This window comes from Myxocyprinus asiaticus, chromosome 5 (assembly GCF_019703515.2).
Source record: "Myxocyprinus asiaticus isolate MX2 ecotype Aquarium Trade chromosome 5, UBuf_Myxa_2, whole genome shotgun sequence".
In the NCBI taxonomy this organism is placed as follows: Eukaryota; Metazoa; Chordata; class Actinopteri; order Cypriniformes; family Catostomidae; genus Myxocyprinus; species Myxocyprinus asiaticus.
The window spans coordinates 51214305-51228186 of record NC_059348.1 but is presented as its reverse complement, the minus strand read 5'-3'; the positions used below and the strand labels follow the sequence as shown (position 1 = coordinate 51228186).

The window sequence follows — 13882 nt, the reverse complement described above, 5'->3', positions numbered from 1 at the left end:
ATGAATTGCAAAACACAGCATCCAGGTGGACTTTCGATGAGTCAAACACACAGTGTAATCAAGATCTGTAATTCTATGTGAGCTACAGTTTTACCTTGTGTGATATAAACTGCATCTCTCAGACAACTTGTTCTGTACTTTTCAGACAACATACTTATCGACTTTGAAACAACTGTGCACTGCAGGATATGCAACATCACTTATTTCACTCATTACAGCCGTTATCATATTCACTTGCTTCAGGTAAAGCTACATATTGCCTATATTTGGCATATCATTTACAGAATTATGTATACGGAGAATAAACAGCCTATTGTTGCAGTTCTGGTGGAATATTTACATGTATCAATTGTATATTTCTTATACTGTATACATACACACACCTATCAGGCTCTTTGCCATTACCACATTTGTCCATTACAGGAAATTTCACTGTACCAGAAACTACATACACATCAATCTATTTGTTTCATTCATTCTACGGGCTACTGCAGTCTTCATCAAAGATGCTGTACTTTTCTCAGATGAAACTCTGGACCACTGTTTAATGTCCACGGTGAGTGAGAGTGTGTATGTTTGTAATTATATGAATGAAGCAGTGCTGGGTAGATTACTTCTGAACTGTAATCTGGTACTGATTACAAATTACAGTATATGGCTAAAATTTGAGTCAGTAACGTAATCTATTGGATTAAATTTTAAGGTCTAATCTGATTGTTTTTGATTAGTTTTGGTTAATTTCTTAATTGATATGAGTTTTTGTGGGTGTGTTTGTTTTACTCGCTATTTGTTTGTCTGAGTGAAATAAAAAACCAGGCGGGTTTAAAGTCCCCATATACATAGGTTAGGCATATGAGGTATTGTTTTGAAAGTTTAGAATCTGAATTTTTCAGAGAATACCCTCACTATTGCATTTATGTTACACAAAATAATAAAATAATGACTGAAAACATTTGTGTCGCAAATTAGCGCCTCCCTAGAGGTAAATGGGTACAAATATTAATATGAATATAAAAGTCCTTCACATGGCACTTAAATGGACAATTCATATACCAAATGAAAGCTCTCATTATCAGGAATGTGACTGTACGGTTTATTTTGTTGCCTTAATACCACAATTGTTTTTTGTTTTTTTTAAAAGAATTATAAAATGAAATATAACTTCTGTAAGTCATCAAATATATATGTCTCATTTATGCACTGATCATTGCTGCTGTAAGCCCAAAATATCTAAAAACTTTATATCAGTTTTTACCTTAGGCAGTTGTCTAAAACATTTGCCATTTATTTTTACTTGTCTGTGAGCTTGCTTGGCTGAATAATCCAATGTTATATCTTAGATGTCCAGAGTATGCCATCCAGCAGGAAAAGCATGCTAAACAAATAAACATTAAAAATATGTTTTCGACTATTGATGATAAAATGTTATATATCAGCACAAAGATGAGAATCAGCTTTCCATTGTCACCGATATTGAGCTACTAGTCCACTCAGAGGCAGAGATATTCAATGAAACAAAGAGGATGGTGCATAAACTCAAAATTAGACTGAATGTCTATGGATGAGCAAATCTCTGAAGGCTAAAACGCGTTAGAGCGCCAGTTTCAGATCTGTTGTGATGGAATGTGATAGAGAAAAAAATAAATTTTCTAGTACTTGCTGCCATCTAGTGGAACAAAATAAGACTTTTCAAAGTGAGATAGAGTGAACAGAACCAGAATTACATGCTTACAAATTTGGGACAACAAAAAAGAAAAAGAAAAAAAAATCTGTTTATCATAAGATTATAAACACATTAAATATTATTTATTAATAATTGGAGTCTTTTTTTTTATTTGGAGGATTTGCTGAAAAAAAAAAGGCAACCAATTTTTTTGCATTTTGTCCAGATTGTGTGTGAATGGTGAGCTTTTAAATTTGAGTGTGAAAAACTACTGGCGGCAGCCCAAAAATGCATCAGATTTTAACAAGTTAAAATGTTCTTACAATTGTTCTTGTAACTTGGGCATTACAAATGCCATCCATGTGTGGTAACAGGTCAGACCAGTTACATATGTAAATCAATATCACAAAAAAAATAAAAAAATAAAAAATAAAATACAAAAGCAATTTGCATAATTAATACTAACTATACTGCACTAATGCAATTGGTTATTTATTAATTTTTTTGTGGATTACTGCTCCATCTTCAGTGTATTCAGAGGTGGAAAGGCCATCAGGAGAACCGGGACTTTTCCCGGAGGGCCGGCCGAGAAATGGACCACAATGTGCCAAAGAGGGACGCGATAAACTGAAGGGGGCCGTGAAATGATGCCGCGATATGATGAAGGGGACAGGGAAACACATTAGTAATCTATTATGAATATTTAAAAAAGTAATTTAATCTAATTACAAGTACTTGATTTTCATAATTGTATTACGTAATCCAGATTACTTGTAATCCGTTACTACCCAGCACTGACAATAAGGGACTGACAGTTTGACTCTCATGTTTGATGTTCATTTTAGCCATTATATGAAACCAACTTCAATGACACTTAAGCCTTACTATCTTCGAAAGTTGTGTGTAAACCCACCTAAATTGTCTGTGTAGCCACCCACTATGAAACTATAAAAATAATATTTACTATGAAAACAAACTCTTCTGTTCTGTGGTTGTGTTCTGATTCTGTCTCTGTGTTTTGTTGTTCATAGGCAGTGTGTAAGACTGCTGTAGCGTTCTTTCAGTTCTGCATTCTCACAAATTACTTTTGGCTGCTGGTGGAGGGAATGTACCTGCAAACACTCCTGGCCCTCACGTTTGTCTCGCAGAGAAAGTACTTCTGGTGGTACATCCTCATCGGATGGGGTTAGTACGTCATGAAAAATGGGCTTGCAGGAGAAAGACTTTGTAATTAGATTTTAAGGCACATGAGGTTGACCGATTGTAGATTTTGCAGATACCATTAACTAAGGTGGTGGAAAAGACTGATAACTGACGAATAGGCTGATAGTTTTTAAAGGGATAGTTCACCCAAAAATGAAAATTTTCTCATTGTTTACACTCATGCCATCCCAGATGTGTATGACTTTCTTTCTTCTGCAGAACATAAATTAAGATTTTTAGAAAAATATTTAAGCTCTGTAGGTCCATACAATACAAGTGAATGGTGACCATAACTTTGAAGCTCCAAAAGGAGATAAAATCAGCATAAGGTAATTCATAAAACTCTAGTGGTTTAATCCATGTCTTCAGAAGAAATCCAGTTGTTTTGGGTGAGAACAGACCAAAAAATAACTCCTTTTTCACTTTATCTTGCCATTGCAGTCTCTAGGCACGATTATGATTTCAAGCTTGATTACCGGAACTTCCTATTGCTTGACGCATGCACAGAGCACTAGATGGCGCAATAGGAAGTGTAATCGAGCTTAAAATCATGATCGCCAAGTAGACTGCTGTCAAGATGTACAGTGAAAAAGAAGTTTCATTTTGGTCTGTTTTCACCCAAAACCAACTGGATCACTTCAGAACCACTGGAGTCTGATAGATTATGTTTATGCTGACTTGATCTGCTTTTTGGAGCTTCAAAGGCCTGGCCACCATTCACTTGCATTGTATGGACCTGCAGAGCTAAAATCTTCATCTGTGTTCTGCAGAAGAAAGAAAGTCATACATCTTAGATGAGTAAATGATGAGAGAATGTAATTTTTTGAGTGAACTATCCCTTTAAAATCGATTTATAGAATGTTACAAAAATGTCTTGGTCTTTGCTTACAATGATGGGAACAGACAGACATAGAGGCTAGAAGAATGAATATAATCCCAAACGCAGTTTATTGTGCAACCAAATAAATTTTGATTTGGTGCATAGCGATGAACTTTTAAATATAAACAATATATGGGGACTCTTATTTTGAAAGTGCAAAGACTTGGCTCCGTTTGAGTGCTCTATATGTAAGTATTTACCAAATTAAGCTTTTTATAGCAGTGATTTTTTATTTCACTACTAGAGGCCGCTGTTATACTGTAGATCTAAGCCATTCAAACTGTAGAGTTCTCCAGCGCCAGCCACAGAGGAACACACAGAGGAATAAACAAATAAAAAATATCGGCAATTACACAATTGTTGACTAATATATCGGTTTTACCGATTAATCGGTGCCGATAGTTGCATTTTAGAAACTATCGGCATAGATTTACCGATTAATCGGTAAAACCGATATATTAGTCTACCTCTACAAGGCACAAAACCTCTAAATATCTGACAAGATTAGAATACAAAAAGAACTGTGAGAATAACTCTACAGAGTGCAGTTCTTCAAAAGTTACATTTTATCCCTCAGAAGTTGTTCTTAATGAAGCTCTCAGTCATGTTTTAAGTATCAATTTAGTCTCAGATGTTTCTCCTAAAATTCCTTTAGAGAAATAAAAATAGATGCAAATTACACAATTGTTGATGTGCAGAAAAAGTATAGAGCATTGAAATGAATGTGGATAGCATAGCTCAGATCATTTTGGTCTTGTAAGAATTTGATGAGATGTGAAATGTTTGAGTTCATATTAAAATATGTGACTTGTGACTGCAGACTTTGGTATCACGGCAAATCTAAGAGTTTCACAATCAGAGACACCAGTTAGATCACTTTTGAAACTTCAAAGCAGACACGTGATCTAACTGGTGTCTTTTTTTTTTTAAATTATTTTTTTTTAGGAGAAACATCTGAGAAGCAGGCGACTTCAGCAAAAGTCTCAAGTTATATTTGATATATTGAAGAGATCTCATTTGTGATTTTTCTTTCCTAGGGCTTACATCTTGTACTTTTCTGTGAATTTGAAGATAGTTAGTATTATACTTTGTCTGTATTTTTTGTAGGTGTGCCATCAGTTGTACTGATTGTATGGGTGTTGACCAGACAGTTCTACGATAACAGAGGGTATGTCGGAAAGTCAAAATGAAATCAAAATGGACCCTACTTACTTTCTTTTTGCATGTTTCTGGTCTTATTGTGTACGATTAATCGGTGCACATTATTTTAAATAATAAAAAAAAAAGTTCCGGCTGACATCACCAAGCCCTCTTATTTTTCAACCCCTCCCCTCCAACCACTTTTCACAATCCAATACATTTCCGATGGATGATTTTTTAAATTTACTTATTTCTCGTTGAATATCCTGTTTCAATCTAAAAACCATTACGGTCACATTACAAAAGTACAAGCATTTAAGTAGAGAAAAAATAATTTTATTTTTCACATTTGCAGATGTTGGGATGACACAGACAATATGAACATCTGGTGGATAATCAAAGGACCAATCACAGCATCACTGTTTGTGAGTAATGATTTTAGCATATGACAGATTTTGATCAACAAATGAGATACCAGACATTTACCTGAGAAATCATCTGCGCTACTGTTAGTGGTGTTGTTTTGTCTATCTGTCTGGCAGGCCAATATTATCATCTTCCTAAACGTGATTCGGATCTTGGTTCAGAAATTAAAGAGTCCTGGAATCGGAGGCAGTGACACGGGTCACTTCATGTAAGTCTTAAGAACAGTCCACTCAACAGTACCAATAATACAGTGAAACACAAGTAGGGTCTGAAATTAACCCTATAACGCTATGCGTCACATATTTGATACATGATTTTCAAAGCCTCTACGTCATCAACATTATCAAAACTGCTTAAAAACCTGTTGTATGCAATGCACTTGATGTCTTCTGATTAGAGGTCTGCACCGGGCCTTAAAATGAAACCCGAACCAGACCAATACCCGAGACCGTGTGGCGCGACCATACCCGGCCCGAATGATAACATTAGATTTTAAGCCCGAACCCGACCCGAAATTGCTTAATATATAATTTCTTCTCCTAGCAAGTACTTTTGCAATAGGCTGTATTTTATATAAGCATATAGGCAACATTCGTAACAGTACTGAAACAGTAAACATACAGTTTTATCAAGGCACAGCTGCCTTAGTACACTAAAACAGAAGGGAAAAAAGCATTGACTTACCATTTATTTGCTAAAACTTCACCTGGTGCTGAACAATCTGGAATAATATGAAACAGTGCAACAGTCCCCTCTATGCAGCCTGAACTTGTTCAGAACATTGAACGTTTGTGACAACTGCGCTAATAAAAATCTAGACGCAGCGCAAAGAATGAAACATAGACATTTGAAGTTCTTTTTAACTTGACATGGTGTTTAAAATATACGCGAGACGTGGTGCAAATGTCAAAGACATTTGTCCAGTATGTGTTTACATAGGAAAACAATGGGAAAACAGAACAGACGTGCGCAAAAACACGTTTGGTGTGAACAGCCCCTAACTCGTCCGTTCACGCGTGTCTGTGAGTGAGAGTGCATGGGCGAAACAAGTTCGGTAAGCCTGTGTATTTTTTCACTCATACAAACCTGAACCGACTTGAACCCGAAGTCCTAATTGAAAAACTGACCAGAACCCGGCCCAAAACCCGTCGGGTTCTCAGGTCCCATCGGGCCCGTGTCGGGTTGCAGACCTCTACATCTGATGTCTACTTTCTACGCTCTTCTGGAAGAAGCAGAAATAAAGTTTAACGATTTTGCTTTTTTAAATGTATATACAGTGTTTAGTGCATAAAAACATCATAGACTCAGATCGGATTTACTAGACTCATCGTAACTTTGTTTCTCTTATTTTTATTTTGTTGGCTTGTCAAAATGAAATGAATAGTTAACACGAAACTGCATTTGCAACACATTTTTTCAACCTGGTCTCAAAGAAACAGGATACTACTTAATTTTTGCCAAAATGATTTTTAAGTGGCTTGTTGTATGTATTGCGGCAGTTTCCTAGTAAAATGAACACTAGAGGCGCTACAACAACATTGACTTTCAAACAAATCACAAGTAAAACAGCAGATCATCAGTTCGTAAACACTTATTTTTAGCTCTTTCCGCTTCATCTCTTTGGGACAACATTTACCTCGCTTTTAGCGCCACTCAGTGGACATTTCACCTCAGAACTGTCGCGATACATGTAAGGAACCACATGATATCATTTTGCAAAAAATTTCACCACAGTCAAGCAATTTTCATGAGGTCAGGCAACATTTTTTCGTTGTAATAATGTGCACTGATGAATCATGCACAATATGAACTGGAACGTGCATTAAGAAAGTAAATGGCGCCAAATGTGATTTCCTGTTGACTTTAACTCCATGAATGTCAAAACAAAATATATTTGGCTTTCTAGCTAAACTACTGAAATTAAAATTACAAGAAGATACAAAAGAACAAAAGTAGGCTGTTTGTATATCTTTGATTTGAATTGCTCACAATGTTTACATCAGGCTTTGTTGTTACATTACCTTTTAAACCATGCATTATATTCTTAATAAAATAACTGTCCAACTGGCCAGTAACATTTTATTCACTCAAAAAAAAAAAAAAAAAAAAAAAAATATATAATAATAATTATATATATATATATATATATATATATATATATATATATATATATATATATATATATATATATATATAATAAAAACTTGCATTTGGTACTCGACAAGTTTTAATTTAGAACCCGGAATGCAACACAACATAATTTTACAAATTTACAATATGCTGTAATAGCTGTCCATTTATAGTCCAATATACTGTGTATTCCAGATGAAACCAGATTACTGTAGAGGTCATGCAGACAGATGGTATGTGATAGCGTGAGAGAGAGATATGAAGAAACTTTAATCTCCAGTTCTCTGTTCAGTCAGAACACGGCTGTAAACGGCTAATGTTCCAGCTGCCGGGTTCATGTGTAATGCATGAATAATATTATAATAAGCCCACCCATTGACTAACTTGACATTTCACACAGAGGGTGTGTTTCTATTTTAGCTCCACATTGCCTTTACTTCCTTAAAATTCAATATATATCCAAAGACATAGAGAAATCACATTTACTCCATTATCCAGAGGCTCGTTCATTTCTGAAAGCGCAGATTAGGCAAAAGAAGACCTCCAGATCTGCCTTGCAAATCTGATTTTGTGCTGGTTAACCTCACAGTGACACTGGGCTTGAATTTTCACCTCCAACTCACTCACTTTTGAAATTGTTTTGGTGTACTCATTGGTACTCATGAAACATTTTACATAATTAAACAATTATATAGTTTGCTTCAGCTAATCCTTCCTTTCATATTTAATTTTGAACATTTAAATGTTTAAAATGATGGACACTCACATGAGATGAAGAGTCCAGTCGTATCAGTTGTTTACAGCAGTGTTTCCCAACCTTTTGTCTGCCACGGCAGACTTTTTATGAATAAAAAATCCCACGGCACACCTCTATCCCACTATCCCACATCACCATCGTCGATAGTTTACCTTTTCAAGAACTTGTCCATGTTTTCTGTCCATCTTAGTAGTGCGTTTACTCATAATGTTTGAAATTTGGCTATGCAAAAAACGCATGTAGGTATGCTGTATAATGAGGTCACTGGTGGCAAGATCGCTAATTGGGTAATGAAAAACAACAAATTTGATTCTTTTCTAATTTGTAGATTTGTTCTTGCAAATTAATTATTGCAATGCCAGAGTAAATAATTTTTTATTTATGTATTTATTTACAGAGCTCTAGACTAACAATTAAGAGCGGTAGAACCGGTGCTACCAAATTCTACAGATGGTCGCACCAGCACCTGAGTTGGTCGCACCAAGGGTTGGGAATGAGTTCTCTTTCACTATTTCTTTCTTTTTTATCAGGATCTTATCTGATCTTATCTGATTAAAATACAGTCATCTGAAGACAAACAAAGCCTTTTTCTACAATCAGAGGGCATTAGCAAAGATTTTACACAGAAGGAAAGTTCCATTGTATCTATAGTTTTAACTGTGGTATTTGCAATAAGATCATAGTAACCAAAGGTAAAAGTAAAACCATGATTGGCAGTAACCATAAAACAAATTATGGCATTTTTCGTAAGAAAAACACATCCAGAAATTAAATTGTATTCCCTCACTACCCTGATATATTGATATAAGTTCATGGTAAATATTTTTTAATATCTGTTTAGAATGATGGGGCCATTTAATAAGATTTAAACTAGTTTAATCATTGACACATTATGGGTTTTCATAGAGGTTTTAAACAAATAATCAATGCCGAATCAGCGACCTAGCACACGCTTCTCTCAGCGCTGTTTATGATGATCTGCGCAGCTGAGCGCTCAAGACCGGTCTACATATAAATGCACGTCTCTTTGCTGATCTGTCCATTGAGCCAAACTGACTGATCTGGGTAGAGCTGTTTCCTTTCGCGTTTGGAACGTTAGTCATTTGATATTTCTCATAAGCAACAAAAAACTACAGCGCACAATCAGAGTCGGCCAACTTTGTATATATATATATATATATTACATTTATAAGCCTAAACAAATAATTATTAGACTTTTGCTTTGTTTTCCCTTTCAAAAATTAACTAAGGTTTACTACAGTAGCCATAGTTTCATCATGGTATTTAGTTAAACCATTGTTACCACAAAATTAACAATGGTTACTACTACAATATTACTGTAGTAAAACCATGGTTTCCACTAAAAAAATATGGTTACCACAGCCATGGTTATTACAGTCATGGTTACTACAATATTACTTAAGTGAAACCATGGTTAATTTTATTTTTTTATTATTATTAACAAATTAACAATTACAGAATTTACTGTATTGTGAATTTACTCCAGAAGCAGTTTCTCTGTTGTTCTCTCATTACCTCAGCATGGCACTGCTCCCTCTTTTTTTGAACGAGCCTTGTGACGGCACAAGTGCTTGTCTGCTTGTATCTTTCAGCATTTATGCATGTTAAGATAAGCGAAAGAAGAAATAATTCCCATCCTGCACAAGAATTTGTTAATATAGCCTAATTCTTTTTATTTCACTTTGAAGCTTATGATATATGTTCATGGTAACCAAATAATAATATCACTAGTTTAAAAAAAAGTTAGAATCTATATTTTTGTGTGAGCATCGAACTTTTTGATACAACATCAGTATCTGAAGAATCGATACTTTAGGATCGATCTGCCCATCCCTAATTGAGATTAAATGAACGTTGTTTTAATTGCATACATCTTTAGCCAGCTGGTGTTCTTAAAGATGTACTTAGAAAATTTGTGTTCATGTTGTGCTGACCGATAGATGCAGCAAAAGCAGAAGTTCTCAGTTACTAATTGGGTTGCCAACCATCCCGTATAATACAGAGTCGCTATGTATTTAAGGGAACAAAATTGTGTTCCTTATGAAATCCATATGGGACATCGTTTGACCCATTTTTTTAGCGTCTCACACCCAAACAGCTAAGAATGTTTCACAAACAGAGAGAAATGGACCTGAAACACACCTGTTGCGTGAGATGCGTGAGATTTCGGCTGTTGCTGTTGGAAAGATCAAAGACAATCAGTGCACGTTTTCTGTCATGGTTTACTGTAAGAAGAAAGAGCAATTTTGTCAAACACATAGCATTCGAGTGCATGATAATTGTTTCTCACCATAGACCTTATTCACGCTAGCGCCATCTTTGATTTTTAATGGGAATGACAACGAGGCTGAGAGGGATAGACTTACTGTCTCTTCAGTGGGCTTTACTGCAGTTTAAAGTGTTTTTGGATTGTTCTGCAGACAACACACTGATAAAATATCTGTCCCAGAACATCCAGTATACAAAAAAACTCCAGACAACATGAGCTGTGGAAAATCAGATGTGATCTAGGAGCTTTATACATTTTGTGTCAGAAGCAGATCAATATTTAAGTCCCTTTTTCACTATAAATTCTCCTCCCTGCCCAGTAGGTGGTGATATGCACGAAGAATGAGAATTGCCATAAACACAAGAAGAAGAACGTGAAAGTAAAAGATAAAGATTAATAGAAAAAAAGGACTTAAATATTGATCTGTTTCTCACTCTCACCTATCATATCATTTCTGAAGATATGGCTTTAACCACTGGAGTCGAATGGATTACTTTTATGCTGCCTTTATGCTGAGGCATACCTCGCTGAACTCCACCAGCCAGCATCATCTTGGTAATAGGATGACACATAATGCCAACTAAATCCTTCATCAGCCAAATAAAAATGCACCTACGTGCACCTCCACAGTCAACTCGGGATGGAATTCATAGACACTTAATCAATGATCTTAGAGTTCGTCCAAAATCCTTTAGTTTTAAACATTGTGCACCAACATCTACTGAGTTTACTTACATAAAACAAAACTTGTACTATACATATATAACTACTTTTGGCAATATATTCATGCTGTTTAGCCAGAGGGGAAAATTTTGGGGAATTTACATTTTTGGGTGAACTATCCCTTTTAGCATAATTATGGGAACAAAAACACTTGACAGATACAGTTGCAATTGAAATTATTCAACCCCCCCCAAGACAGTAAGGATTTACAAAGGTAAACTTTTCTGATGAGCTAGTATTTTTAAACTTTACATCTATATCAGTTGAGTGACACATTCAAAGTCATAATGTGAATATATAACCTAATATTTGTAAATAGCAGGATTTTTTAAAACAAATACAGCCATGTCATAATTATTCAACCCCTATTGCATGTAGCTGTTTCTTAAATATTTAAGGCTACACAAGTAATTGTTTTAAAACAAAATTAAGTCATCAATCTGCAATGGCACTTATTTAAGTTTTAAAATTTAAGTTTAGCATTATAAGCAAAAATTTATTTCTATGCAAAAAATGCAATTAAAAATAATCTGTCTCAAAAGCTAATAGAGGAGATTATTTCATTACACAAGAAAGGTCATGGCTAAAAGTACATTTCCAAGGCACTTCAATTTCCAATAACAAAGTTGGCAGCACCATTCATAAATTTTTTAAATATGGTACAACAGCAACCTTCTTGGGGTGTGGAAGAAAGCAAAACTTCACAAAGGGAAATGTTGACTTTAATATTCAAGAAGTAATTAGAAAAGACCTGTGGAGTCCTGGAAGAAGGTTTTATAGACGTATGACACTAAACTGAAAATGAGTTTTAGACCCATGGGTCAGCAGTACATCTGGAGTAAGATGACAAGGTGATGACAAGAACGACACCATCCCCAGAGTCAAGCATGGAGGTGGGTCAGTCCTGTTATGGGGGTGTTTTGCAAATGCAGGAAACAGCTATCCTGACTATGTGACTGACACCATAGATTCTTTCAGGTATCAGGCCATTTTGGCATGAAAAATGTGATGCCTTCAGTGTGTAAATTGAAGCTCGATGATCACTGGACTTTCCAGCAAGACAATAACACCAAGGATACATCCAAGTTGTCCAAAATCTGGTTCAGGGATAGGTCGTGGAATGTCCTTAAATGGCCCTTTCAGTCCATCATTAAAATCCCATTGCAAACCTTTGTTGGGATTTCAAGGAAGCAGTGGCAGCACAGAAACTAAAGAATGTCAATGAGCTGGAAGCTTTTGCTCATGAGAAATGTGTAAAAATTTTAATAGAGAGGTGTCCGAAGCCTGAGAACACTTACCTGAAACATTTATTTGCTGTTATTAAGGATAAAGGATGCTCCACAAATGATTGACGTTGGGGGTTGAATATTTTTGACATGACATTTGTGGAGAGAATTAGTTATTTTTTATTTTAAATTTGGGTAAACTGAACACTTTGTTCTCAAAATCACTCAAATGTGTATTAAAAACTTACTTTGACTGTTTACTGAGGTTTTAGTTTATGTGTTTTAATTCACATCACCAGAATATATTGCTGGTCAGGGGGGTTGAATAATTTTGATTGCAACTGTAAATATTGTCATTTTCCATAGATTTCAGCTTTGTTTCTCTGGCAAAAAGTAGTGCTTTTTAAAAATGAAGATTGATAGAAACATAATTTTAGCATGTTAGGAGCCGTTCACAAAAATGTGCCATTACAGTTAGCCATGATACATTTATTTCATGAGTGAAATTATCCAAATACAAGAGATAATCGAGATAAAGCAAGTAATAATCGGCTGGTCATGTGATCTCAACATGGCGGCACTTATGAATGTGCACCCAGCACTATATGCAGAATAAAGCATCTTTTTCTCCAAGACTGTTGTGACTAGAGTTTCCATCTAATGTGAGTGTACTTAATTTTAAATATATTTAAAAAAAACATACTATTACCAGTCCTTTATGTTAAAAACAATTGTAGCAATTAATGAAAAAATGTCTCTATTTGATTGTGCAGGAGGCTCGCCAAATCCACCTTGTTTCTGATTCCTCTGTTCGGGATGCACTACACCGTGTTTGCCTTTCTGCCTGAGAACACTGGAGAAATAATCCGATTCTACATTGAACTTGGTCTGGGCTCTTTCCAGGTACAGATGAATGCATTTTTTACAAAGAGAACTTAACTATTCAATATCAGATCTTGTTGTTTCATACTGAATATGTTTATGGAAGTGTCTGATATTGTTCCTGTAATTCCTGTTTTTTCAGGGTTTTGTGGTGGCCCTTCTTTACTGCTTCCTGAATGGAGAGGTAAGTATTGCCATACAGCAAACATTCAACATGATTATGACAGTTGCAACAAGATTTTTTACACTTTTACCCAGAGTGGTGCTTGCCCATGCAAAACTCGCCACCATGATACAAGGTTGTTGTGGGTGGTTGCTAGGGCCCATGCGGTTGCTAAGGAGTTATGATGGTTTTTTTAGCACTTCTGAGCGGCGTCTGGGCAGACCGAGGCCAGGAAGATAAGTGGTGAATGAGTTCCACCTGTGTGCCACACCGGTCTTGTGTTCCAGTGAGGGGCGGTGGGAGTATTTAATGAGAGGAGACAGCAGTAGACGGGGAGAGAGAGACACACAGACCTGTGTGTGTGTTTATGTATTGAACGTAAAAGCCGATGATGTTTGT

At 35.7% G+C, this 13882-nt stretch overlaps 1 protein-coding gene across 1 annotated transcript in view; it reads left to right on the top strand.

Annotated features, from left to right (window-relative positions):
* Positions 1-13882, top strand: part of LOC127441639 (vasoactive intestinal polypeptide receptor 1-like) — a 36397-nt gene that overhangs the window by 18855 nt on the left and 3660 nt on the right. The window contains exons 5-12 of the mRNA XM_051699256.1: positions 146-243; positions 424-556; positions 2695-2848; positions 4854-4914; positions 5242-5311; positions 5429-5520; positions 13212-13341; positions 13463-13504. Of these exons, the coding sequence (XP_051555216.1) occupies positions 146-243; positions 424-556; positions 2695-2848; positions 4854-4914; positions 5242-5311; positions 5429-5520; positions 13212-13341; positions 13463-13504 (780 nt within the window). The remainder of the gene's footprint in view (positions 1-145; positions 244-423; positions 557-2694; positions 2849-4853; positions 4915-5241; positions 5312-5428; positions 5521-13211; positions 13342-13462; positions 13505-13882) is intronic.